The sequence below is a fragment of the Caloenas nicobarica genome, chromosome 3 (assembly GCF_036013445.1).
Source record: "Caloenas nicobarica isolate bCalNic1 chromosome 3, bCalNic1.hap1, whole genome shotgun sequence".
In the NCBI taxonomy this organism is placed as follows: domain Eukaryota; kingdom Metazoa; phylum Chordata; class Aves; order Columbiformes; family Columbidae; genus Caloenas; species Caloenas nicobarica.
The window spans coordinates 19,494,691-19,522,655 of NC_088247.1; the positions used below are offsets into that span (position 1 = coordinate 19,494,691).

Sequence of the window (27,965 nt, forward strand, 5' to 3'; positions counted from 1 at the left end):
AGGCTTTAAACTATCATACTTTCCTATCATACAGAAGAGTTTTTCAAGAGACATATATTCTTGTTCCCAAAAATACCCTTTTTCCAAATATTTTCTTAAATACATAAAAAATATAAATGTAATAGAAAACTGGCATACTGTCTGGTGAAGTGCAAAGGAATAGAATATATTTTTATCGGTGGTTGCAAAGTCCAGGTACTCACCTATAATTGGTATCTTATTAAATTCTCTCCAATGTTTAGAGTTCAGAAAATATGTCAGTACAGCAAACAGTTACACAGAAAAACTGGCTGAATAGTTTTTATCACTCTCTGGCCCCCATTTTGCAGCCATATAGTTCAAGTGGCCACTACAGAGGTCACCATGCACCGACCATCTCATCTCTCTCCCTGCATTGTCAAATCCCAGATAAAAATTTGAGTTCCACTGGAAAAGCAGAAGTCAGTTGACAGCAAAACCATGAAGCAGCTTGTGCTTAACCAACCTCATAGCCTTTTATGAGGACATAACCAGGTGGATAGATGATGGCAGAGCAGTGGTATGGTCTACCTTGATTTCAGTAAAGCATTTGACACAGTCTCCCACAGCATCCTTGCAGCTAAACTGAGGAAATGTGGTCTGGACGACCAGGTAGTGAGGTGGACTGTGAACTGGCTGAAGGAAAGAAGCCAGATAGTCGTGGTCAATGTGGCAGAGTCTGGTTGGAGGCCTGTATCTCGTGGAGTGCCTCAAGGGTCAGTTCTGGGGCCAGTATTATTCAATATATTCATCAACGACTTGGATGAGGGAATAGAGTTCACTGTCAGCAAGTTTGCTGATGACACCAAGCTGGGAGGGGTGGCTGACAAGCCAGAAGGCTGTGCTGCCATCCAGCGAGACCTCGACAGGCTGGACAGTTGGGCAGGGAAAAAAATAATGAAATATAACAAGGGCAAGTGTAGAGTCTTGCATCTGGGCAGGAACAACCCCAGGTTCCAGTATAAGGTGGAGGGCAACCTGTTGGAGAGCAGTGTAGGGGAAAGGGACCTGGGGGTCCTGGTGGACAGCAGGATGACCATGAGCCAGCACTGTGCCCTTGTGGCCAAGAAGGCCAATGGCATCCTGGGGTGTATTAGAAGGGGGGTGGTTAGTAGGTCGAGAGAGGTTCTCCTTCGCCTCTACTCTGCCCTGGTGAGACCTCATCTGGAATATTGTGTCCAGTTCTGGGCCCCTCAGTTCAGGAAGGACAGGGAACTGCTGGAGAGAGTCCAGCGCAGGGCAACAAAGATGATTAAGGGAGTGGAGCATCTCCCTTATGAGGAAAGGCTGAGGGAGCTGGGTCTCTTTAGCTTGGAGAAGAGGAGACTGAGGGGTGACCTCATTCATGTTTATAAATATATAAAGGGTGAGTGTCACAAGGATGGAGCCAGGCTCTTCTCGGTGACAACCAATGATAGGACAAGGGGCAATGGGTGCAAACTGGAACACAAGAGGTTCCACTTAAATATAGAAGAAAGAAGAAACTTCTTCATTGAGGGTGACAGAACACTGGAACAGGCTGCCCGGGGAGGTTGTGGAGTCTCCTTCTCTGGAGACATTCAAAACCCGCCTGGACACCTTCCTGTGTAACCTCATCTGGGTGTTCCTGCTCCGGCGGGGGGATTGGACTAGATGATCTCTTGAGGTACCTTCCAATCCCTAACATTCTGGGATTCTGTCAATAGCTGAATACCACTGTCTAACATGTAACTGTTCCTTGGAAGTTTTCTCATGCAGGTCAATTTTGCTTGATTTTTTAATTACGGGTGAACAAAGATCTTAGACATATGATTGCAGAAGTGTTCCTATTTCTACTTTGTATACAACACTTTACATTGTTTTCCTGAATGAAAGCAATGAAGCTCAAGTGATGCAACAAATGCGGCTAATACACAGGTGGAATTCTTTTGTCAAGCAAAGAGAATCATGCAGACTGGACATCTACAGAAAAAGTGTTCAATGAAAAGGGGACTCGCCTGGTACACAGAGTATTTATAACATTATTCAGTTGCTCAGGAAAACAGTTTTGACTCAGAGGTAAATCAGTGGAATTTTATCCAGTAAATTGATGCTTTTTAGTGTAGAAATGTAACCTCCCCCACAAGCTCCCAGTTGCTGTTTGTGCTACTTGTGTCTCACATCTTCTCCCAAATCAGCTACAAAAATGTTGGAAATTGCTCACTGGTTTAGAAATAAAGGAATACCCCCTCCATATTTTTAAAGGTGATTTCTAACTTAAAGTGAATATGCATGCCATACCATTGAATCAAAGTTTGTTATATTTGAAAATATATGTAAGAGCACAACATTAATCACGTGCAAAAGTAACAGTATATGATTTTTTTTTTAAATAGACTCAAAGGGAGTCATTAACTCTACATGTGACACCATTAAAGTGATTAAAATGTCCTCCTCCACTAGCTATGACATTCTTCTCCCCTGTAAATTACATTGGTAGAGCACTTTCACATCAGTTAAGAAAATGCAGTTAATAACCCTTTCCTGGTCTAGCAGCTTGAAGAAATGATTGCGGTTAGAACAAACATTGTGTATTTTTAGTGGCAAGATACAGGTGTCTTTTTTTAGGTAGGACAACTATCAAAGACATAATTTTCTTATGGCTGCAAACATCTTACAACTCAAAATATCGGGAAGGTCTCTAGTAAGAAATACTGTGCTATTTGTTCAAATGAGGGTAAACAATTAATCTAAAATATGGAACAAGAGGAGCTAACATAATTGCAGCTTGCACCTTGTATGTGTAACTTTTATTTGCTGCTGTAAAACAGAGCAACACTGTGAAGAGAAGCTCTTGTTTACATTTATTTGCTTTACAGGTAAATGTATGTTCCTATACCAGATTAATGAAACTTTTCAGAAACTGAAAATTAAGACACTCTGTCTTCAGTTAAAATATATAACCACTTAGCCTCTACACATGTGTAACTCTATTTACAAGTTATCACCTCAGTGACAAGCACATGGACTTATAGAATTACTTTACTGGACCGCTCCAGTAGTCTGTAGCTCTTAAAAGCCTCAAAGTTGTAAAACTAGTTCAACTGTGCAGCCTCCCTACCAGTAAAGCATTTCCAATTCACCGTTACCCATTCCATAGCAGAAATTTAAATTGTGAAAGTGCAGATATTCAATAAACCAACTATCCCTCTTTGGGTTACTGGTAGAAATCTCACTAAAATAAATTAGAGACCAAATTCATGCTAAAAAACCCAATTTTGTTAGCTGAATTTAACAATCCGAGTTCTGTTCCTGGTGTACAACTATTTGTCTTAGAAAGGATGCTGCTGGTGGTGGTCTTATCAGAAAAGGTGCACCTTCTGACATCCAGCTTACAACCTTCTTGATAACATGTTTTCTGACAACTGATTGTACTTCAGAAAATTTTGCTATAGGTAGGAAAAAACCTGATGGCTGCAGATTGCCTCCTATCTGCTTTGATCCTAAAAGCCTTAACAGTGCTCTTCTGAAGCTTGAGAGCACACTCAAAGCTGAAACGGCCTCAGCGGCAGCACTGCAGTGAAGGTCCATGTTGCTCTGCAGCAGGGAACATTTTGCATGGACACACCTACCAGGCCAAACAGAAAAACATTTCCCATACGTCAAAACTCCTCTTCTGGAGGAGGGAAAGGAAGTGCAGAAAATGGCTTTTCCTACTTAGACATTGATAGGGACAAGATTTCTTAATAAGATTTTTTTTTTCCCTCGCCAAACTCTCAAGTTAAGCAAAACATTGAGACGAACAGAAAAAAAATCTGTCTCCAGGATGAGATCACAACCTGTTTTTTCTCATTTAGTTTCAAAAATTCTCTCTGAATTCCTTTAACAATGCTTGGGGACACCACATAGAATTTTCCTAAAATGACCAAAAAAGTCTCTTTTGGAGCTTTATATGTAATGTAACACAATTAAAAGATTTTAAATACTAAATACAGACTGTCCTAGCATTTATAATTACTCACTGATTTTCCTCAGTAATTTTTCTTCCATTAAAAAAAAAAGAGCCTGAAATATTTTGGCATTTCAACAGATTAAGTAAGCAATAGCAATGAGTTTCATATGGAAACACAATGGTTGAAAGAACAAGGCCAGGTTCACAAGGCTGCTAGATGCAACTATTTCCAGGTCCAAAATATTTACATTAAGGAAAGGATTTTACCTATAGAGAAAATCAAGCTTTCATTTGGAAGTAATTTCGTTTAGGCTTCCTGCACTGAAATAAAAAGTTAAAGCAGCTGAAATTATAACATCAGCTTTACTTACATTTACAAAAACTGGTATGTCTTACTTTTTGTAAAAACACTAAGGTGAAAACATAAAAAAAAGATACACAGATAAACAAAAAAGCCATTAAAATCTGTTTTGCAATCATTTACCTTACATAAAATTCACAATAACTGATAAATTTCACAATTCTGATAAAATTCACAATAACTTAAAATTACCTTTTTTCTTAACTTTTGCGTATTAAAAAATGTTTACTACATCATTTAAAACCAAATACTTAAACCCCGGTGTCACCGCCACTAAAAGGTACTGTACTTTGGCTAGCACTTTTTCAGGATCATGAATAGACTGATACGTGGATTTTTTTTTAGTTTCTCCTCACACTCAGTAGCTCCCAATTTTCTTGAGGGAAGCATGGCATTTAATATATATTGAATTACAAAAATTGTTACTTACAATTAGCTGTTTCAAGCCCACAAATGACTGTTCCACAGAGTTGGCATTTAAAACTTGTCTCCTCACCGCAGCTTGCTCCCCCAAGAAACGAAGCATTAAGTCTTTTACTGCATCTCCCTTGGTGTTTGTAGAACAGAAGAAGAAGAATCATAACAGACACTTATAAACGTTATTTTAACAAAATAAAATGTTGAATTAAAGCTGAGCAACTTTGGTTTTTTTCCCCATGAGAAATGCCTGTTTTCCAGTACTTTGTGTATGAAATGAATATAAATGCATATATACTTACAGCATTTTAATAAAAACTTCTAGATTTACTCCACATTATTTGCTATATTATTTTTTACAATGTTTAGATTTCAGTTAGCATAGAAACATGCGAGCTTATCTGCTTCTCATATTATTATCCTTCAAAGATCTTATAAAATACTCCTCAAAGATCTTAAACAACACAGTAAGTTTTATGGGTTTTTATAATGGTTATCGATGTCGAAAGGGGCAATCTACTGACATAAGATAAAGGTGCACGTGATCAGCTAGCCTTTAGTAACCACAGAAAATACACTTTGGGAGATCATAAAACCAAGTAAACGGCGACCCTTCAACAAGCATTTTTAATTTCAAAAGAAATAACTGCAGGAATCAGAGAAATTGGGTTATCTGAGCTCAGTAATTTGAAGACTTCAGACGAGTTGAGACATAGACATTTGAACCAGATTTCTAAAGTTAGTCGGGATTAATTCTATGATTTATGACAGGGAGCAGCATCCAAATCCAGGTTCTATTTCCAGCTTTGCTATTAATAAACTGAATAACTGTGCCTCAATTTCCCCTTATCATCTTTGTTCAGCTATCAGTTTCTGTGCTTCCCTGTCTGTTGGCTAACATCCCTGTGGTTCTGTGTACCAGAGATTTTCAACAGGTAATCAAGAAATTCAAGCTTAACATCAAGCAGCTACTGGAAAACTGTGGCCCACATATTGGCAGATATTGAAAACTGTGCTACTGCTGCCTGCGCACTCTTCAGGCCAGTACGGAGTGTAGGACGGGGTCCTTGTCTTGTTGGGACTCTCCACATTACTGTATAGAAGAGAAGCCCCTATGGTGTCAGAAGTCACCACATGTCAAAAGCAGATAACAGAAATTATTTCTGTAGGACTTTTGCCAGTTTTATGATTTTATGTGTTTGTCATCTAGAAAAGCAAACATCTGAAAAGAAGGAAAATTATCAGCAATGTATTAACAATATACTTATATTTTTAAACAGAAAGCAATTTATAACCCACATTCAGCCAGAGTAAAGATTTGTCTGGTTCATCATCCTGTTGGTGAAGAGCAGATGTTTGCAGAAACATTGTCAGAAAGAAGATAAGCTCATACTGGTCTTTCCCATCTTAAAGCAGCGAGAGCTTTATAATCCGCATGTGCTGGGGGACGTATTTCCTGCCATTTTAAAGCACCTACTGAAAGACATATGTACTGGGTCAGCTGGGATAGAGTTAATTTCACAGGCAGCTGGGAGAGGACAGGACAGCGGACCCAAACTAGCCAAAGGGATACTCAATACCATATGATGCCATGCTCAGCATAAAACTGGGGGAGCTAGCTGAGGGAGGAACACTTGCTGCTGAGGGAGGAACACGCGCTGCTGTCCAGGACGCTGTTTGTTTTGCCCCAGCTGGGCAGCACGATCGTGTTGTGAGTGCCAAGTGCAGTCCAGGTCCCTGCTCTTCCAGGATCAGCAGTGCAGGACCAGTGTTCGTGGTCGGTGTCAGGGTGATCCCTACTTGTGAGCAGATTGTGCATTGGTATTGCCGTGCTGTGAGCAATTGCACCGTGTATCCCTCACTTTGTATATTCTTGCATTGTTATTATTGATATTGTTTCTCTTTTCCCTTTTACTGTTCTGTTAAACTGGTTTCATCCCAACCTACAAGTTTCGCCTTTTGTTTCCCGATTCTCCTCCCATCCCAGCGGGGGTGAGGGATCAGTAAGTGAGCAGCACGTGGTTCTAGTTGCCAGCTGGGGTTAAACCACAACAACTTACCCCCTATGACATTTTTCTTGCTCAGTTTTTGGTCTGTTTTTCTCAACAATGAATGAATTCTACAACTTAAAACCAGTTGCATGGGCTGCAGAACAGTAACTCCTTTCGTTATGCTTATTACTCAACAGTTCCTTTGCCTTAAAAAATGCAGCAAATGATAATCCTCTCTTTACATTAATTCTTTTATGAATTTTAGATCACTATTGCTCTTGCAAGTCAAAAGGTCCTCTTCCTTTTAGCTACCACTCACACGAGAGAACCTCTGCACTCCTCACCATTCCTCTCATCTCTCCAATTTGTTTTAATTTCACTATATTTTTTCAGATCTGTGGTAACTAGAGTGGCATTCAATATTTATGAAGTGAAAGCAGAAAGTGAATATGCAAAACTGTAAGAATACAAAGGAATATTTACCAAAATCCCTCTAAAGGAATATAAAAACACTCACTTGAACTGAGGCAGAAAGCTGTTAGTACAGAGCAGAAAGCAAGCCACAAGGCCTTTTACCTAAAACAAGGTGAGCTGCATAAAACACAGTAAATCTTAGCTATGATAAAGATAATTGATATTAAATGTTTGCACTTTCCCCATGGACAGTAATAGGAAATACGTTCGTGTTTTCTGTCTAGTTTCTTGAGGAATGAGACTGCAACTACTGTTGCACTACATGGAAAAATTTTACCTCTAATGCTGTCACCTACCATATGAATAAATAAGACTTCAATCTTTTGGACAGAAAAGTCTGAAGGATTACGAAGAGACAGTGTGTGCAAAATGACATAAATACAAAAGAATTTTTAATCCCCTCCAACAGCACTTTGGAGGAGGAAACATTACAAATAAATGTAATGAAACAAAGAACATCATGACAGCAGACAGTAACTGATGAAGAAAGGCATAATGGAAAGAGCATAAAAAGCAGTACCCCAACTTGTTCCCACACTCAGAGAACACAGGTTCAGACAATCTGTACCATACATAATCCAAAGTAATTTAAAAAATAATGTTTCTTGAATGACCAGCAAAAAGCAGCATGCAGCTGAATTTAAGAACATGAAGTATTTTTCTTGGTGTGATTTATCCACTTAACTTTCAAAACAACACACTTGTAATAAGAACAAACACTTTCTGAGTGAGCTGCGGGAAAAAAAAAAGGAATGAGCTCTTCAATACATGTCATACAAAATTTCAGTCCTTCCCTGAAGCACACTTAGAGTTCACTTTAAATGCACTTTTCAACTAACTTCCTTGTCAACTGCATGCAGCCTAGTTTAACATCTAGCATTGAAAACATGCCTTCCACAATGTTTAAGTTAATATTTCAAGGACTCTACAATTACAGTTTCAGTTAAATACACAATTTGCAGTACTATAAGCATTTAGAATAATGATGCCAAACTAGGGGATGTCAGGTCAGTCAAGGCGTGCACTCAGGCCACTGAAAAGCAGTAACTGGAAGTGAAGAAAGTTGTATAAATGTAAAGCACTTCAAAACTTGTCCCTGCTGACATGTCTATGTGACTGCTTACAAATTATAATCAACAAAGAAAGAAGCAGGAATTCCATTTAATTCCATTGATGATGTTACATCAGGTCTTACTGTAGAAATACATCACATAGACAATGCCATAATGTCTTCTTTTCAAGTATGTACTAGCTGGTAGTTCTGCATATATACACGTGCCCCGATGCAGGGAATCATCAGCACAAAATAGTCTTTAATCCTTAAGTGGACTGAAGAAGGTGAGAGGTAATGGTTGTAAAAAAGAAAGCCTACAATAAGGAGGACCTCACCCTTGGGGCCTGCAGAAGGGATCATCCCTGCTGTCCACCCCATTAGCTGTCAGAAGGGCAATACTGCACACTATTGAATTACTCATCAAGGTCTGAGGGGTTTTTCAGGGAAGGTGGGAAGGACTCTTCCATTTTTTTGGGGAGGAGTGGAGGAGTAGTTTCCTATTAGTATTTTCTTTCATACTAATTACTGGGCTCTCTGACAACAAACAAATGTTTTAAGATAAAGCTAACCCAAGAAGTAGCAGCAGCATGGCGTATGTCTAAAACTGATATCACTTGTTGTTTATGATGGAAAACTAACATTTGTCAGATAATTCGGCTGCAAATCTGGACCTGATTCACTCCAGAAACTTTTCTGATAGTTCCTGCAGATTAGGAAGTTCCTGCAGACTGCTCTCTGCTTATATTTGACTATTGACTGATAAGCTTTGTTATGCTACAATGAAGGATAAAAGTATCCAAAACCTCAATGCCATCTCTCTAGAAAACAATGCTATTACCCAGAGGAATAGATATGAAAGAGTAGGATTAGTGCATTTCAAGAAAAAAAAATTCCATTACTATAGTTAGCCTTGGCTGAGCAGCCAGGACTGAATTGCTTCGTGAGAAATACTGAATAAATCCCAGTGAAATTTCTCAAATTCTGAAAACAAGTTTCATGCCTTCTCACTAGTTGGGAACTCTGATAGAAGAGAATGAAATTGATTTCCACTATTGTGTTTTTCCCTTCATGATCTCATCTGGAGTTTTGCCTTTAACTTTGGGGTTATCTTTTCACAGTAACTTGCTCAAGCGCTTAATCTTTCCTACAGGTTATGCCTTTCCACTGCTTAGGGAAGATATAAATGATGCAATTTCAGTCAGTGTTAACATTAAGAGCACTGTGAACATCAGTGAAAAATGTTATCCCCCAGCTGGTTGCAACAGCAAATTTTACAGGCGAACAAAGCTATCTGCACATTGATTTTGTATATATTCCAAACGTGAGCATTATCGTACTAAGTAGCAGGATCAGAAACTAACTGAAAATACTTTAAAAATGTAACCAGCTTTGGGTTCTATGGAAATTGTCAGCAATGGTTTCCAACGTACCCAACAAATTTCACTACGAATAAATCTCATCTGCCAACTTCATGTATGAGTTGGCAGCAACGTTAAATTTTCTAATAAGGACTGAAGTAATAAACATAAGGTGACCATCGGCAACAATATGAAGCACTACGATATAGAGATTATCGGACAGTTCTTACACAGTAATTCTAAAATATAACCATACACTAAGATAGTAGACTCTTACCTGGATATTATCAAATTTTAATCCAGGCATGGTGAGATTCTCTTTATCTATGAACACAGTGCTGTATTGTTGTGTAGCAACTGAAATTAGAACATTTCTGGTTTCCTCACTGGGAAGCCAAGCATCATTTCTTCTATCTAGTTCACTCATATTTAAGGCTGTGGCAAACGGGTCATCACTTCCAGCAAAAACAGCTTGGATTTGTGAGAATGGCTTGGGTGACTGAGTTATTTCTAGAGATGATGGTGGATCACCTGGTTCAGGTCTCCCATTTCCCACAGAGAAAGTAGAGTTAGATGAAACACGAGAACTGTCTCCACCATTAGAAAGAGAGGACATTTGTTCTGGAACTGAAGTGCTTGCATTGGGGTTACTAACAGAAATAAAATTGGATGTGGTAAATGAATCAAAAAAATCAGAAGCTAATGCATTAGTGTTAGCGGTATCACCAAAGAACTTGCTTAGACTAGGACTTGGTTGAACCACCTGTGGATTAGACTTCACTGGAGTCTCAATTATACTGCTAAAACTGGGAGATTTTACCATCTGAGGCTCAAAACCGTCAGGTAGGAACAACTGTGGCTGTGTATTAACATTGTTTGCTTGGCTGAAGATGGTACACACAGGAATAGGCTCAGCCTCAGGAGACGGTTTGCTAGTACTGGGTGATGATATCTGGTCCTCAGGTTTGCTTTCATCAATATTATTTGGCTTTGTTTCAACAGCAACACCATTTTCCAACTTTGGTTCCTCCTTCACTGCTTCCTGAATTGATTCTTCCTTTAATGATGCCTGATCATCTGTTCCAATCTCAGAAATGTCTTTGGGTGTTTCTTCATGTTCAGTTTCACTCTCATTACTTAAAAACTCTTCTTTATCCAATTCTGCTTGTGGCTTTTTATTATTTTTAGCTTCCATTTGTTCTACAATCTCTTGTAGACAACCAAGTTCACCTGTGTCATCTTCACTGTTATTTGGTGAATCTGATATAATGACACTTTCCATCATTTGTTCATTCAGTTTATCTACAAAGTTATTTGAATCTTCTGATACAGTTTCATTCCCTTCAGACTCAAATTCATCTCCACCAAGATCAATGGTTTCCTCATGAAAGAGAATTTCTTCCTGAGTTTTCTGCTGAACTATGTCTCCACTGTTATCTTCATCGGAGGTGCTTTTTGCATCCTTAGCATTACTTTCATTATTCTCCATGGTAGCTGAAGAGGAAAAAACCCCCAGCAAAACAAGTTATTAGTTATATTACTCAGGTGTCACATTGAAACTCCTAAGTATCATAAAAATACCAAAATTCTAGCTTTAAAAAAACAGAGTCATTTCACTATTCGATAGCTTTCACCTAATATCTACCCACAGAATAAATTAATCCTGGAAAACGCTGTCTCTTCACTCTGTTTATAAATGGCAAGAATATTGGGCTTAAAGAGCAAACGCCTCCCACTTAACGCAGACAAAAACATATTTCTTTTCTGCTCGCAAAGGCATGCTCAGTCCCCATTCAAGAGAAGCAAAGGTGGAGGGTGGTCACGACTGACACCAGTGCCCGTCCCCAGTGCCGGCTGCCGAGCCGGGTGGCAGCCGCACAGCCTGCGCAGCGCCAGCGCTGTTCCCGGTCCCGTCCCCCCGCGCCCCAGCCGCCCGCCCGCCCGCTCCGCAAGCGCGGCCCCGGGCTCCGGCCCGGCCTCCAGCGCCCCCGCGGGGTCCCGGCCCTGACCGCCCCGCGGCGGGGCGGGGGGGGCGCGGCCTCCACCTGCGGCAGCCCGGGAGAGCCCCGCCGCCCTCTCTCCAGGCCGGGGCGCCAAGGTTACCTCAGCACCCACCCGGGCGCGCCCCGGCCGGCGCAGCAGCCGCGCAGCCCGCGCTCCGCTCCCCTCACCTCACCTCACCTCCGCGCCCCGGCGGCAGCTCCCCCACTGCCACCGCGCCTGCGCCGCCAGCCGGGCTGGGCGGGAGTGCGCACGCGCGAGGCCACCTCCCGGAAGTGGCGAGCGACGGGCAGCGGCGAGGGCCACAAAGGCGCCGGGCGTGCCGTGCTGGGGGTCGCCATGGAGGACGATGCGCCGGTGATTTACGGGCTGGAGTTCCAGGTGGGTGCTGAGGGGGACTAAAGGGGGGCTGGCAGGTGTCGATCTCGCCTCTGGGAAGGTGGTGGTTGCGGGGCTAGTGCTGTGTGGTGGGGCAGGGCAGTGCCGGGCGAGCTGCGGGGCCCGCTGCGGGGGGCACCCGTGTCCCCTCGCTCCCCTGAGCCGGTACCGGGGACACCCCGGCTTGCGGTGGGTCTGGGCACCTGCCCGTCGCGTTGGGGTTTTTGAAGGTGTCTGAGCACGGGGCAGGAGTTGGTCTCTGCTCAAAAACTTGCTGTTTCCAGGGCAGGTGTGGGGGCTGAGGGCCGGGCCCGTTTCCCTCAGGGCCGGGCCCGGCCTGGCTGGTGGGGCCTGGGCTGGCACCCGCCCTGGGCCCCTCGGGAGGAGCCTGTGGCTCTGGGGTGGTGGGAAAATGCCAGTAGTCTCAAAGAGATTCTTGGAGTTGCTTCTTCCTTTTGAGAAACTGGAAAAAAAAAAAAAAAAAAAGCATTTGTGAGGAGAGGGGGCATGAAACTGTTTCTGATAAGTTGCAAATTTTAGTTGATTATACTCAACTGTAAAGCTACTTGGTGTTTGGGGGACCCTTGCTGTGGGTTCTGTGTCTGCGCATTTGTCGCATAGCACAGATCTGTCCATTGTATTAGTGTTTATGGCTATAAGGAAGTGGGACTATCTAACTTAGGAACTTATTAATCCTCTTCATAGAGGAATGCAGGTCTCACGTTTTTAATAAAGATTCTACAGTTCTGGGAAAATAAATATCTAGGTAGATGGGGGGGGGGTGGGAGGGACACTGATCCTTTCCCACAATAAGGGTCTTACTCAGCTTTTATGTGTTCTCTTTGGCAACAGCTGGCTTGTCATCGTTGCCATTATAGCAGTAATAGGAGGCGCTGTGTTTCCTCTGCAGCTCACAGAGCAATGGTTTTTTTCTACATTAGGTATAGTAATACAAATAGGTACATGTGCACTTTTTTTTTAGGCACCTCTGTCAAAGTGCTAGCAGAAAGTAATATATGAAGGTTCTTCAGAACAACTTTGGGTGTCCTGGCTACTGAGTTGTGTGCTCTGTAATCCTGACTATACCAATAGATCTCCTTAGCAAATTGTGTATCTATTTGGTTTTCCTCTTGTATTTGAGCTAGTGTGTAATATTCACCTGTACTAAATGTTAAATCTACTGAAGTCTGATAATATGCTATAATTTTGTGATTGGCTAGAGATGGCTGCAACTTGTGCTTAAAAACTTATAAAACTTGAACTTATATTTAAATCTCATTTGCAGAACAGAATATATTTCCAGTGCTTAATAAAATTCACGGTTTATTTCTAGTAGGCCATATATAATGTCTTCCAGAAATTTTGGAAAGCTAACCCTGTTGTCTGGGGCCTCCATGAACCTGTGCCCCACACCTCCCCAAATCTTACATCTCCTACAGACCTCTTCTATTCTGCAAAGTATTATGTAACAGGGCTGTCTGGGAAGATAAAGCGAAAGGACTAAGAGTGGCTGTAATCAAAGGGAATTATAGTTAATACAGATCATTTAGAGAGAAGGTGCGGAAAGAAAAGACAGCTTATGGCTAAATAGCAAAGAAGTATAGAGGTGAAGGCTCTATTTCTGATCTCCATTGACTGCCAGTGTGGCTTTAAAGCAAATGGCATCTCTGTACTTTATGAAAAAGGCTCCAATGGAGAGACTTAAACCGAAAACTGGTCTTCTGGGTTTTTTTTTCCAACTTGCAACTCCAGGTCTAATAAGGAAGATTATTATTCTTTTTAAGCCTCATTTCCTCAGTGTTGCTAAACAATAATGGCTAGCTGCATCATCACGATTACTACTTCTTTCCAGTGTGTATCAGAAGTACTGTGACTGAAAGCATCTCTTCAGATGAATTTTTCAGGCTGGTTTGAAGAATTTTGTTGTTGTTTCTTAGATTTTTTTTTAAATTATTATTTCTAATCTTCAGCTCTATGATAAGCTTATTCAAAGATGAGATTATAAATTAATTAAGAGAGAGATCTTCTTACTCTCGTTACAAAAAAAAATTGTATGTGACAAAACCAGGACATCTAGAAGCTATATAAGGGATTGCAGACTATGAAACTACACATGGCTCCAGCAGTCAATAAGAATCTGACTTCAACCACTGCTGTGTGATTCTTTTTGTGACTTTTTTCTTTTTTTAAAAAAAGACAATATCCCACCATAGTTGCTCGGATCATCCAACTGTAGTGAAACTGAGGAAATGACAGAGGAATGGGTGGTGGGAGAAAATGAGAGATGCTGCTTGAATTGAAGACTGAGTAATGTGACTGTGGATCATCAGGTTAGACATGAGGAAGAAATGTTTTACAGTGAGGGTGGTAAAATACTGGCCCAGGTTGCCCAGAGAGGTGGTAGATGCTCCATCCCTGGAGACATTCAAGGCCAGGCTGGATGGGGCTCTGAGCAACCTGATCTAGTTGAAGATGTCCCTGCTCATTGCAGGGGGCTTGGAGTAGGTGACCTTTGAAGGTCCCTTCCAACCCAAACTATTCTATTATATGATTATGAATGTGGTACAACAGCAGCAGCTGCAGAACATTTCAATATGGAAAGGTTGTTCTTCTAAAAGGAACCTTAGTAAACTTCACCAGTATCCTGAATTGTGAGAATGTGGTAAATGGGGTCCCAAGGGTATCGCTAAGTGTTATTTTTTCAGTGAAATTATGTGCTATTAATACTTGTCCAGTGTAAAGTTGACCTATGTTTACTATCTAGCCTGGAGTACACAGTATTTCTACACTGTGTTAAATAGGCCTCATTTTCAGGTATTCAGAGTTTTCCCCATCCTATTCTTTGAGTCTTTAAACAGTGATGTTTTCAGTAGGTGTTTAAGCACTACTGAATGTCTGGAAATGCTGTATTTGCCTTAGTTTGAGGTTGACTGGGTGATGCTTGTACCCCTGGAAATTGCCTGTCCAGGGTGGGTATCTGGCTCTGTCACAATGCCAACTGTGATTCCTGGGGGCATAGTCTACATCTTGCTTGTTTAAAAGCATGCAGAAGCTAGCCAGCGTTATGGTGGGAGGGAGGAGGAACATTGTTTGTGCCAGAAAGTGGTAATTATGGAGCACGTATTAGCACATTTAGTGGATTTTGGAGATACCACAATACGGAGCTGAATTTCAGCATGCCAGATACTCCTACTGCATGTTACATGTCAAAATTCCATAGACTTGCAAGGGAGATGCATAAGGAAGAGGAAGGAAGGAAGGACAGCAGAAGCCTGCTGGCCGGCCACGGGGCTGTGCTACACAAGGACAACTCCAGCTGCACCCCGAGACTGGGATCTTGCTGAAGCAGGCTTAAAAAAAGCACATGGCTGCTTTGTCAGAGTTTATGTACTGCATTGTGGTCCTGTCATGCTTCTTGAATAAGCAATACTTGGCCCATACTGTATTGTCAATTAGTTGTTAACAGGTTTTATGCATCTGAACAGGGACTATTGATTTTTAGGATTTTCTTAAATGTTTGCAAGAGTAAGGTGAAACTTGATTTCCCTAAAGCCAAATATGACTTTTTAGAATAAGAGACTTAAAGCAGTGTGAAATGCAAACTTAGACTGGTCACAGGTCTCTTACAATGTGTGTATATGTACAGTATCAGTATTTATTGAAAGTAGCTCGATTGACCTACCTTTGGAGGAAAAGGCTGGTGTAGATTTATTAGAAGGAGGGGGGAAAGGGGAAAGAGAGAATGGCCTGTACAGAATGTAGATAATAATTTTGATACAGCTTTGGAGATGTCTTTGTTTATTTCGAAAACTGAATCAGTTTGAGAAACTGCATGATAACGTCTTAGTGAAATTCCTAGTTTCTGTCTCAGTCCTCTTTCTTTTCTAAGATCACTTGCCTAATGACTGCCAATCCTGTATATTTTAATCCAGGCTGAGTGTGACTTTCTTGCTTGTTTTCCTGTCAACCTCTCCAGGATCCTTCTTGAGGGCAGCATTTCAGCTGGGAGGACTTCTTGTGGAACTTCAGTCTAACATACTGTTAGGCTTCAAGTTTTACTAGGGGGGGAAAAAAAGTAGATAAGTGGCAAAGCTCTCTTAACTAATCCCCCAAAGATCTTTATAGTGCATGAAGTGAATTGGGTAGAAACTATTTCTTTTATGACCCTCTAGCAATTAGCAGAATTGTGATATTAGGTGTGGTACAGACTAATGACAATATGAAGATACAGTTATGTGAACTTGAAGGAACTATTAAAAGATGACTGTTATGACCATTATGGTTCATGATAAATTAACAGTGACAGTGTGAAAGTGGGATTTCTAAGGATGATTGTGCCATGCAAGGCTTTGTGTGAGGATTGCATTTGTTGCTGTGAGAGTTTACAGGATCTGTCAGTCTTTGGAATAGGGTCAGTGAACTAAATATGTCAGTGGTGGGAATTCTTGTGCTGTGAAAGACTTGGGGAAAGCAGCTGTCTGAGAGCACTGAAGGTCACCTAGGCATGTGTGCTGCCAGCATCTTCACTGATGGAGTCACTGCAGTTTATCATAGGCAGTGATAAAGGGTCTCCTGCTGTGATGGGGAAACAAGGCTGTCCTGCCTAGGTAAAGATCAACGTGTACCTACTTGAAAATTGAAATTATGCCAGAAGGTAAAAGTAGTATTCCTGACATTATCAGCCTACTTGCGGGGGGCGGGAAATGCGTGGGAAACCTTGTATTTTGCCTCTAGAATGGGGCATCAGCAAAGCCACCCCCCTCTCCTCCTTCCTCGGTTCCCACTCTCCCAAGTAGCAGTATACTGTTTCTGGTTTCGAGCACAAGCAGATGGTCAAATAACTTTAAATTCACGTTTGGGAACTGCAAACCAAACACTGGGTTTTTTGCACATTATATTGCAAGTCCGCTACTTATTAGTACAGATAGATTGTATGAATTTCAAATGATACATGGGTTGCAGAAATTATTTTGATTATGTTATATAACGCCAATATTCAAATGTTGGGGTCAGTGTATGTTTTCTTGTTTGCTGATACCAAACCAGTGCAATGCATTAGCGAGACAAAATACAGGGTGTTCAAAAAGATGGACCCAATTTGAAATCGTTGTATCTCTCCAACCACAGACTGCCCATGAATGAAACTCTTACCACTTGAAAGGGTGGGGCATAGAGTTTCAAATGATTACTGCTAGATGCCTAGTTAAACTGTTTGTAAGTTTTTCTGTAAGTGCAACATGTTGCCATTGAAATATACTGCTTTGAAATGAGGTCTGTCTTTTTGAAACACCCTGTGTGTACCAAAGAAGTACTGATCCCTTTTTCTTTGCCCATTAATGCCCTAAATAGTAACAGTCTAATTAAAAAAAATGTATTTGATATTTCAAAAGGTGTGGAGAAGGGGAAGTTTCAGGAGAACTTATGAAAAAAGTGTAGAGATTCAGAGCATTACAGTTCCATAAAGCACTTACTTTAAACCAGCCCCCTTTAACTTTTTGAGGTTTGTCATTGTGTTCCTCTGGATCATCTCCTGCTGTTGTCAAGGACCCTTCTCTCTGCAGGCTCTGTCCTATTTCTTTCTCTCAGAGGTTTTTATTATTCTCCAGTTGGTCTAAATTGTCATGGTAAAGTAGAAGGTGGTCTTTGCCTGACATCCCACTGAGCTTGGTGTAGGCATGGACATGATGCCCAGTCTCCAGTTAGTCTTCCTTGCATTCTGGCACAATGATTGCTGTCATGCTGGTTTTCTAGGTTTTTGCATGCCATTTGCATTGCATAAATGTATGTTTATTTTTGCTGTGGATTTGCAGTTAAGTCTTTGTCCTTTTCCTTTACATGTGATGCAATTTCAGGACCTGTTTCTAAGACAAGGGAGCAGCTAGTTTATGTGGTGTCAAAGCTGTGTCTTAATCTAGTGTGAGCTTGTTATTCTTTTGACCATAATTAATAGGTATGCAGTGGGATCTGTTAAGCATGTGTGCCCAACAGCAATAATAAAACCTGAGTTTCTCCTGATGAGTGCATCTGTGTAGTGTGCTGGTTTTTAGTTTTATGTGTGGATTTTAATTTTGAGCAGGAGTTTGCTCAAGTCTTTGTTCACACCTGCCTTTGCTTCCTTACAGTTAGTGGCAAGTTTTTGTTTGTTTGTTTTGTTTTTGGTTTGTTTTTGGTTTTTTTCTTGGATTAACTTTTGACTGATGCGTAGCTTTACCTGTTTCCCTGTCATCATCACTGCTGGTTATTTTTATCATCTGATGGAAACCAGACTACCTAGTTGGTTAGCTAGCCTATCAACTTCTGGGAGCATCCTGCTAGTTTCTTATAAGTCAGGTTTTATTGTTTTTGTTTTCTTTGCTTACCCTTTAAGGATAATGTGTGATGTTAACTAATGTCTCAGCTTTTTGATTTCCCTCTCAAAATGATTTTGCTATATTTTCATCAGGTGATTTGGCAGCCTTCTGCCTGTGACAGGATCTCTGTCTTTTGCCCACAGTGAGCTCAACAAAATCTGATTCACAAAGGTGCAGGACTGGTTCCAAGCTTTCAGACGTTCTGCGAATCATTCTCACAAATGTTTTTATGAACTGGTAGCCAGTTTGTGATATGTGATAGACTGTTCTTTTCATTTTTCTCTAAAAGTAACTCAACGTAGGCAAAATTAGGCATTTCTTTGTGCAGGAGACAACTGACCATTGAACTGTTACTTCTATTATGAATCTGCTCTTCCTGATTTATGAATACTTGAGTTTGAACCTTGTATTTTATGGATGTTGTAGTCTTTTATGACAGAATAAACAGTAGTGTATTTCTTGTTGTGAAATGGGTTTAAATATTTTTCTCACGCCCTTTTTTCTGCAAAATGAGAATCAACTTAAATATTTTAAGGAAGGGGTAGAGGAGCTGATGATGAATGTTACCATGTATGGACAAAACTTTATTTTGTGCACTTTGTGTGTAACCTGATCCATTTTTTGAAAGCAGCATGATAAGACCTACTCAAAAGGCTCTAAAAGGGGTGAAACCCCTCTTATTTCTTTTATTGTAGATCCTGGAGGTTTCTTCCGTTTGACTTGTAGAAACAACATAAGTTTGCTTGGTTGAAAGAGATACATAGCCGTTAGCTTATTTCTAGTGTTTTCTTCAAAATAATTGAAAGCACATCTGAAATGAAAAGGAGCTCTCACCAAAGATCTGCTAACGTAAATTCTGTTCAATCCAAAAGAAAAGCTTTTCTGCAATCTTCTTGGTGAACTTTGGCTATTTCTGTCAATCATAAACACTGTCTAGGCTTGTTGTAGGTAAGTGCTGCATAAATAGAAGAGTAGAAACAAATCAGGGTGAATTCACACTGATCTGACCTGCATTTGAGTATGTTTTGAACACAAACTACTCACCGAATCATGTTCTCTAATGCTTTTTTCCCTATATAAATGTTACGGTACTAGCCTATACTTCATAAGCTTGTTGCATTTTTAACTTTTTATGCTCAAACAAAATGTTACATTATCTAAATCGCACATTTCACGTGTATGCTGGTTTCAGCTGAGATAATTTTCTTCCTAGTAGCTGATATAGTGCTGTGTTTTGGATTTAGGATGAGAGTGATGTTGATAACACACTGATGTTTTAATTGTTCCTTAGTCAAGGACTATTCAGCTTCTCATACTGGCCTGGGAGTGCACAAAAGGTTGGGAGGGAACACAGCTGGGACAGCTGACCCCAGTGGACTGAAGGGATATTCCATACCATATGACATTGTGCTCAGTCTATAAAGCCATGGGAAGAAGGAGGAAGCGGGGGAGACACACATGTTCAGAGTGATAGTGTTTGTCTTCCCAAGTCACTGTTCCATGTGATGGAGCCCGGCTGTCCTGGAGGTGGCTGAACACCTGCCTGACAATGGGAAGCAGTGAATGAATTCCTTGTTTTGCTCTGCTTGTGCGTGCTGCTTTTGCTTTACTTATTAAACTGTCTTTATCTCAACCCATGAGTTTTCTTACTTTTACTCTTCCAGTGTTGTTCCCCATCCCACTGGGGGGAGTAAGTGAGCGGCTGTGTAGTGCTTAATTGCTGTCTGGGGTTACACTGCAACAAGGTGAAAGATAAGAAGCATCTGCTCTGTAGGAGTTCAGAACTTATTCTGAAAAATGAGTTGGTTCTTACTGTTACTGCCAGGCCAGGGCTTAGATTGCTTTGCCTTCAGAAAAATCAAATCTCTTCAAGCTGGTGTTCTAGAATTAAATCATTATAAAGTTATGTATAGTGATGTAATTCAACTATTCCCTTCTAAGCTTCTAGTCATCCTTCTGATGCTAATTTAAAAACTTTTAAACAAGATTATATTGAAAGTAAATGTTCTTGAATTCAGAATGTAATCATTAGCAGCTGCACAAGGGGATGGCCCTAGGAAGTATTTGCTTATAATACAGGCTTCAGCGTCTGAAGAGAGCTATTTCATGCCAAAAAGGATGTGAATTGTAAAGGTTTGTTTTTCTGTTTCAACAAAAAAATCATGTTGAACGATAATATTAGGGTATTTTTTGCATGGGAAGTAGTGGATATTCCTCACAGTTTACTTATGGGTGCTGAATGGGCCTTTGTGTGTTAGTTTGCATCTCATTTACTCAAAATTAGCGAAGAGAGTCTCTACTAATGACTAGTGCAAACTACAAATTGTGATTTTAGTTCAAGGTATACTTTATTTTTCAGTGTCTCCCATGGCCTTTATCTGTTTTGCTTCTTTGAAGACTGTGGTTGGTGCAAGTTGCAGAAACAAGGCAGAGAGTCTAGCATTCTCATCAACAATAATAGAACAAAATAATGAGATTATGGCAAATTCGCAATAGGTGAATAACAAATTATTTTTCCTGTCATTCAGATAATTCTTTTTTCTAGTGGCCTAGAGTGGAAAAGAAGGGGTTTGGTTTTTAACTTTCTTTTAAACTTGGTGGTTAACAGTGAGAAAAATAATTCATTTTTATGCAGGCATCTTCAGTCTGAATGGTTTGAAAACTTCTGAAAGAACAACCTCTTCCTTGGATATTGTAGCTAATATATTTAAGAATTGTACACTGTTCTGTGGAGGTTGTTAAGTTAAGAGTATTATTTTGGAAGAACAGCTATAATATTGGATATTTTCACTGTTAAAATGAAGGCTAGGTACTGTGTTCCATGCACCTCACAAATGTGAGAAATTAGACTACTAAATATATTACCTGAAATAGACCTAAAGGGCAAGAAAGTCTGGAGATTGTAAAAATGTAATGCTTAAAATCATAATTGATATGTAAGCTTCAAGATTTTTGCTGAAATTAGTGTATTGTATTAATTGGACTTTTCTAATGGCTTTCTTCTTCCCTAGGCACGAGCTTTAACACCTCAAACAGCAGAAACAGATGCAATAAGATTCTTGATTGGAACACAGTCTCTTAGATATGATAATCAGGTAATTTTTCTTTCAAATTTCAGTTGTAATTTTTTTCCTTTTTTTAAACATTGTTCTGATATCATTCTTCTTCCTTTGTCCCCCCTCTTGAATGTGAACATTTAAGTGATAGTCGAAGACATCTGTGAGTAGAATATAAAGATATTGGTAAGAAAAGTAGCTGAATGAAAGCTGTGTATATTTTCTGAAAATTAAATTACCCTTCTAAATTGTATGACTAAATCAGATTGGTTTAGTAAAGGAACTGCCATATTTTTGATAATTTAAATCTATAGATTCTCCAGAGGCATTTTTAAACCACAGAAGAGATGCAAAATAAAACAAAAGTCTTTAAGCCTTGATTGCATCTAATGGGACTCCTGGTACATGCACAGTTCTGTGTATGTCAGGCTTCATAAACTGGATTTTTCATTATTAATTTTTGGTAATCAGCTATGTCCATTCTGATCATAAGTTTAAAAACAATTTAAACTAAAATTTGAGTGACTTTTACGGCTCAATTTCTATTGGGCTCTTTCTTCTGTAGTTAAGAGCACAGCACTCCTAATTGCACAGCAATTTTAGTTTTTGTGGCTGAATTTCAGTAAATGCCTTCATACTGGAAGGAGCTCTTGAGGCCAGCAGGATTAGCAAGCTGTACAGAGGGTAGGTGCTGAGGGCTTGGGAGCAGGGGAGCTGCAGTAGTGGCCTCTGAGGAGATGCCAGGGGTTGCCTGTGGCAGACATGGCTTGTTCCGGTGAACCCTCCTCAAGACACAGCTGAGCCAGTCAGCCTGGTGGCATCTCTGAAAACAAAGGGGACAAAATGCTGGAGGAGGGAGCGAAGACTAAGAAACAGCAGAGGTAAGACCAGAAGGTGCTCTGTAGTGGAGCAGGTTTCCACTGCAGCCCGTGGAGCACCTGTGCCAGAGCAGGTGGATGTTCCTGAAGAAACCATGGCCCACGAGGACTGCATGCTGGAACAGAGGAAGAGAGTGAGATGGAAAGAGCACCAGAGAGAAAATGCTGTGTACTGACCACACACACCAGTGCCTCACAGCCCCCTGCACTGCTTGAAAGGGGTTAGTGGAGTCTGGAGTCAAGTTAAGCCTGGGAAAGGGGAGAGAGAAGTTGCTGGTTTAAGGTTTGTCTATTTCTTTCCCACTTTCCAAATGAGTAATTACATTTTTATTTTATTTAGCTATAAATTAATTTACTGAAGTCTGTTTTGCCCGCAACAGTGATTGGTAAATGATCTTCCTGCCTTTAACTTGGTCCATGAGCTTTCTCATGCCTATTCTTCCTATTTTTTCTGTCCTGTTTGTGGGGAGCAAGTGGCTGGGTGGGAGTCTGGTTGTTAGCCAAGGCTGACACCCACCACAGAAGCTCCTAGAATGGAGAAAGTCACCCCTACTTTTCTGAATCTGCTCTGTAATGGACTGTGCAAAATAAACTCAGAACGATAGCTCTGGGAGATGTGAGCTGTTCAATTCCCAGGGAGGTTTTGAGTTTGTTACTCAATGATAATACTGGATGAGGCTCAAGGAAAGAAATATCCAAAGGGGGATGGCATTTTCAGTTTCTTTACATTTCAGGTAGTACTTGCTGGACCAATAGCAAAATAAGTGGCTGAACGAACTTGGATAAAAAGAAATATACAAAATTATATTTTTGATTGTCCTGTCTCAGATGGTCTTCACACATTTGATTAAAATGTGGTTTCCTACTCTGGTTCCTACATGTTTTTTTACTGATTAGTTCAATTAATTAAATCCTGCTACAAAACTGTAGTTGGAGAATGATTTTCACTTATCAGTTTATATCCAGCAGATCTTCAATAATTGAAATGTTCTGATTTAGGTAAGTTGATTGAGCATATACTACATGTTTTAGAAATAGCTCTATATATACATATTCTAACTTGATTGAGTATACTTTTCTTTTTCCAGTGAATAACGTTAATAATGGAAATGCAGGATGCTTCCTAGGGTATTAAAAAATGTTTGGGTGTTATTGGCCTTTAGCTGTGCCTCAGGCCATCAGCTCCTCTCAGCTAGTTGCTAATTCCCAAGAAGTGCCCTTGGCCTCAAGTCATTATTGCTTAATTCAGCACTAGGTTCTCTGGATTTGTTTAAAAACTTTTTAGTTACCTAACCTAACTTATGAGCTGGCTTGCAACGTCTAGTGCTTGACCAAGTGCTGCACAGTGAGAAGTTTCTCATGCAGCGACATCATGTGCAGAATATTTCTTCCCTTCTGGTTGTGGACAGGTGTTGTGCAAATAAACAAGCAGTAGTTATACAGCTAGCATGGTAACTTCTGCCTTTTTGAAGTTTATTGCTCTATGAAGCAAATTAGGCATTCATAGGTAATCTGGTGAAAATATTTTGCTGTTAATGCTGGTATTTCAAAGCAAAGGATAACGTTTATGATTGTATATTCTGTCAATATTTCAGATGCTAACTGTGTAGTACTTGGCACTTGGTTCTCATAACTTGCTGGAAATGGCTGAAGTAGCTTCTTTTTGATGCAAGATCTGTGTTCTACACAGCGTAGTTTTACAACTTTTGTCCTCAGTACTTTCAGCATTGAGAAACTGGCTTTTCATACTGTTAGTTTGATGTACTTACTGTTTGCTTTGGAAACATATAAGTGAAGTTTAGATCACTATTCTTTCCTCATCTCTCTTATTCTCAGAACTCTCCAAGTTATTTTCAGTCTTGTGTTTTACAACCTAAAATACTTATTTTCGTGGGTTACCTTAGTGCATGGCATTACATAGTCACAAAGCAGGGCACTGGACAAACTAAAACTGCTGCCCTGTCTCGGCTGCCTATGAGTACCTGATGAAAGAAAAAATCAATTATAGAGATTGTGTAACTGAAGAAAAAAATATATTTTATGTTAAAAATGGTTAGTTTTAGTCTCCCTTCCTTAGTAATTTCCTTGGCAGTTAGCAATTCTTCCAGATTTTGAGGAGAACTAAGTAGTCATTTATTCTCATTCAAATCTCACTTTTTCCGCAATACTTAGACTTCTGTTCAGTGGGAATTTTTCCCAGTGTAATTAGAGCAGATTAATAGCTCACTTGTGTAGTTACTGGTAATAAAATAAATTACTTCTAAGAGGTGTGTTCCACAAGGATTGTGTTCCACAAGAGCTGCAATTCCATGTCATTAACCATTACGCTACAGTCATGTTGAGAAAGTTATCTGTGTTTACTTAGCTTACTGAACTGTTTTCTATAGCCTTATCTACAGTGTTCATATGCTGTACTAACTAACCCATGTAGCTCATTTCTACACTCCATTAAGAAAAGTTAGAAAGATCATGATTCAAGAACTAAAGGATAACACCCTGTAGAACTGAAGTTTGTTCAGTTCTGTCAGTTATTATAGGTGAATATTTCTTCCTGCAAATATTTGTCTTCATGGCATTTCCCTGGTGCTCTATTTGATACTAATACACTTTCATAGAAAATTCTTTTGTCCTTGGTATTTGACAAAGTCATTATTCCGTATGATAAATACGATTTATCATGTATACAGATCAACATGATAATATCATTAGCAGGAAAACATTGGGGTAGCTCTTGCAGTTCTTTCTGTAAAGCTGATCTATGTTTTCTGGTAGACAGTTGTTTGGTATAGCTGTGAAACATGTCATTTTTCAACTCAAAAGGGCATAAACGATATTCTTACATAATAATTACATTTCATTTTTCCTAGAAGTCTCAGTCTGGCCCTTTAATTGTTTAGCTGCATGTTTGAGCAGAGTTTCCAGCTATCCATTATGTCAGTTGAAGCAGAAACATAACAGCACAGGAGAAATTGGTTATTTGTGCCTTCAAAGGGCTTCAGATGGGGTAGAGAGCATTCCCTTCGCTTCTGTGCTGAGTGACCCTCTTAACCTGGTTAGTGTGGGTAGAAAATGTGTGTGAGTGTAGTAAATGAGATTTAGATTTCTGGTTCACCTTCAGGGACTTGGGTTGAGCTGCCAAAGGAGACTCCAGTGGAAGGTTGCAATCCCTCCCTTTTGTTTGGATAGTTGTTAACAGGCATGTTTAGCAAATCTGTTTATGCCTTACATGAGAAACTGAAGTTTTTATTTTTAAATGACAACAGATCTTCACATATTTCAGACTCTTTCTGTGTTAAATACCTGATTCAGTAAATTTCAGAGATCTCCTTCTCTCTGTTATGCTAAAGCAAATTATCAGTATTTTGCTGTGTAAAAATAAGAACAGGAGTTGCTCTTCTTGCCATAAGTGTGTTCAAAATGTTTTACGTTAGAGTCGTGAATATGTTGCTATTCTTTACCTTCAAGTTCTGTGCTTGTAAAGTAGCTGTTTGAATTGTCAACAGTTTGAGTTGTAAGTTTATTCAGAACATCAAAATGTATGTGATTAGAGCAGCATAGAAGGCTGAATAGATGATGTCTTTCAATTTCTATTTTAAAAAGACACAACAAAAATCAAGGGATGAGGTTAAAGTGATCTTTAATGGTTAGACAAGCAAGAGCTTTCAGTATAAACATAAGCTTTTGAATTGAGATACAGAGAACAGATCAGACGGGATGTACGGAAAGCCAAAATAAAGTCAAACAATAGATAAATGTAAGTGATATTACTCTGGAGAGTTTTGAAAGGCAAGAGGATCACTCTTCAAATTGGACAGGAAGATGGTTGTGCAGTTGGTGGAGCAGAGGGATAGTGCCCCAATTACTGCATAGATTTCTAGGTTCAGGGCAACAAATGAAGTCTGAAAAAACAACTTGCTAATTAGCTGCAGAGGTGTTTATATGCCTGAAATGAGAGTGGAAGAACAATACAGGTGATGAGGGTCCACCGTTATATTTGAAAGGGGTGTTGCTGATGACGGTGTTTGGAAGAGAAAGAAAAAGGTAACATGTAAACTCAGCCCTTAAAAAATATAGTGCATAATATTACCAGTTTAGATTGAGACCTATTTAGCAGCTTATGTATTTTAAGAAAACTTTTTGTAATCCTGTGTAGCTAAGATTTTTGGAGTGATGCAGTAGTTAATTCAGTAGGCTGAATTCAGTCATTATGATAGGATGCCTCTTGGTTTTGGTTTTTTTTTTTTCCCCCTCTTCATTGTTCACCCAGCTTTGCTAATGAATTTTTAATGAGGATACAGTTCTCTAAATATTGTGGGTCTTCTACCATTTATTTGTTCACTGTTGAGCTTACTGGAATTAGTCTTATGAGTAAAGCTACTTGTGCATGTTGTGCCAGGCTAGAATCTTTCTCTATTTCTTCTATTTGAGCCAACTGTAGAAAAACAACTAAGTAAAAATAGGGAGGAAAAATTAGAATAACATAGACCTATTAAAACCAAAACCAAACAACAAATAAACCCCAACCTCCCACCCTCCCTCCAAAAAAAAAAAACAACCCCACACAAATCAAAATCACGAAAGACAAACCAAGCTGGGTCTTTTAAAAATATTATCTATATATTTAAACATTGTTTTTCTTCATCTTTCAGTTTGATGTCTTATTTTTCCATTTAGTATAACAAGTATTACAGATTTATATATTGGCACAGATACTTGATTGCTGAAGTGAACTCTCAAAAGTTTCTTACCATGTTTACAGTATTTGTTTCAAATGAGAGTCCTTTTCCTCTCTCTCCTTCTTTCTTTGTCAGATATTTGGATTTGATTTGGATACAGGATTGGTGCAGGTGTTTAGACTGAAGATTGCAATGTTATTTCTGTTTATTACTGTAAGAAGTGTTGAACTGCAATTTGAGTGGCTTATTTACAATTAGACATAAGATGAAAAATCACTTTCAAGCTTTAAGTTGCAAAATTGAGAATTTTTTTGAGTTTCCTCAAAACAGGGAAATTGCTTGTCTTTTTCTAAAAAATTATGTCCTGCATGAAATCAATGATATACTAAATTTTTAGTATAACAATTAATTAAAGGAGATATCGGTTATAAAATTCTCATTAAATTGTTCTGTGCAGCCATCGTGTATAATTAAGACCCACAGGAAAACATTTGAAACCCTAATGTTCTCTTTTATTGTATTTGCAGATTCACATCATAGATTTTGATGATGAAAATAACATTATAAACAAAAACGTTCTCCTTCATCAAGTAGGTGAAATTTGGCACATTAGTACCAGCCCTGCAGATAGAGGTGTACTAGCAACCTGTTACAATAAAAGTAAGTCTGTTCTAACCATGTTAAACTTGTTTAAGTGTTTTGATATTTTTGAATGTGCAAAGCTCAAACATCTAGCTATGTGTAAACGGTTTAAATTGGAGTTGTCAACATAGGCATTTTTCAAAAAATCTGCTGTATCTTTACCTGTACCTCATTTGTCTGGTATCCTTAGGTGATATTGGTTAAAAATTTACTTTTGCATTCATGTCAAGGAAAGGAGCAAAGTAAAAGTATTGCTTGCCTGATTAATGCAAAGCATGGCAAATAAAATATACTCCTGTTATTTTAGGCTTCATTTTTTTAATTGTTTCATATGTTTGCTTTTGAAAGTGGAAGGTAAATGTCTTTCAAAACAGCTTTGTGCCATCATCAAGCTCCCTTTA

The 27,965-nt window shown here is 39.5% G+C and overlaps 3 protein-coding genes across 7 annotated transcripts in view; 1 reads left to right on the top strand and 2 right to left on the bottom strand.

The window, feature by feature from the left end:
- Positions 1–11,817, bottom strand: part of TRAPPC12 (trafficking protein particle complex subunit 12) — a 50,506-nt gene extending 38,689 nt beyond the window's left edge. The window contains exons 1-3 of one of the 4 annotated variants that reach the window (XM_065632785.1): positions 11,760–11,817; positions 9,861–11,077; positions 4,720–4,836 (exon numbers count right to left, since the gene is read on the bottom strand). In XM_065632785.1, the coding sequence (XP_065488857.1) occupies positions 4,720–4,836; positions 9,861–11,072 (1,329 nt within the window). In that variant the 5' untranslated portion in view covers positions 11,073–11,077; positions 11,760–11,817. The other 3 variants (XM_065632786.1, XM_065632787.1, XM_065632788.1) reach the window with 3 other exon arrangements.
- The window catches only part of RPS7 (ribosomal protein S7), a 488,774-nt gene that overhangs the window by 75,371 nt on the left and 385,438 nt on the right, over positions 1–27,965 (bottom strand). The gene's annotated exons all lie outside the window — the stretch shown is intronic.
- EIPR1 (EARP complex and GARP complex interacting protein 1) overlaps positions 11,872–27,965 on the top strand; it is an 84,750-nt gene continuing 68,656 nt past the window's right edge. For both annotated transcript variants that reach the window (XM_065632790.1, XM_065632789.1), the window contains exons 1-3: positions 11,872–11,965; positions 21,324–21,407; positions 27,450–27,582. In XM_065632790.1, coding sequence (XP_065488862.1) covers positions 11,924–11,965; positions 21,324–21,407; positions 27,450–27,582 — 259 coding nt within the window. In that variant the 5' untranslated portion in view covers positions 11,872–11,923. The remainder of the gene's footprint in view (positions 11,966–21,323; positions 21,408–27,449; positions 27,583–27,965) is intronic.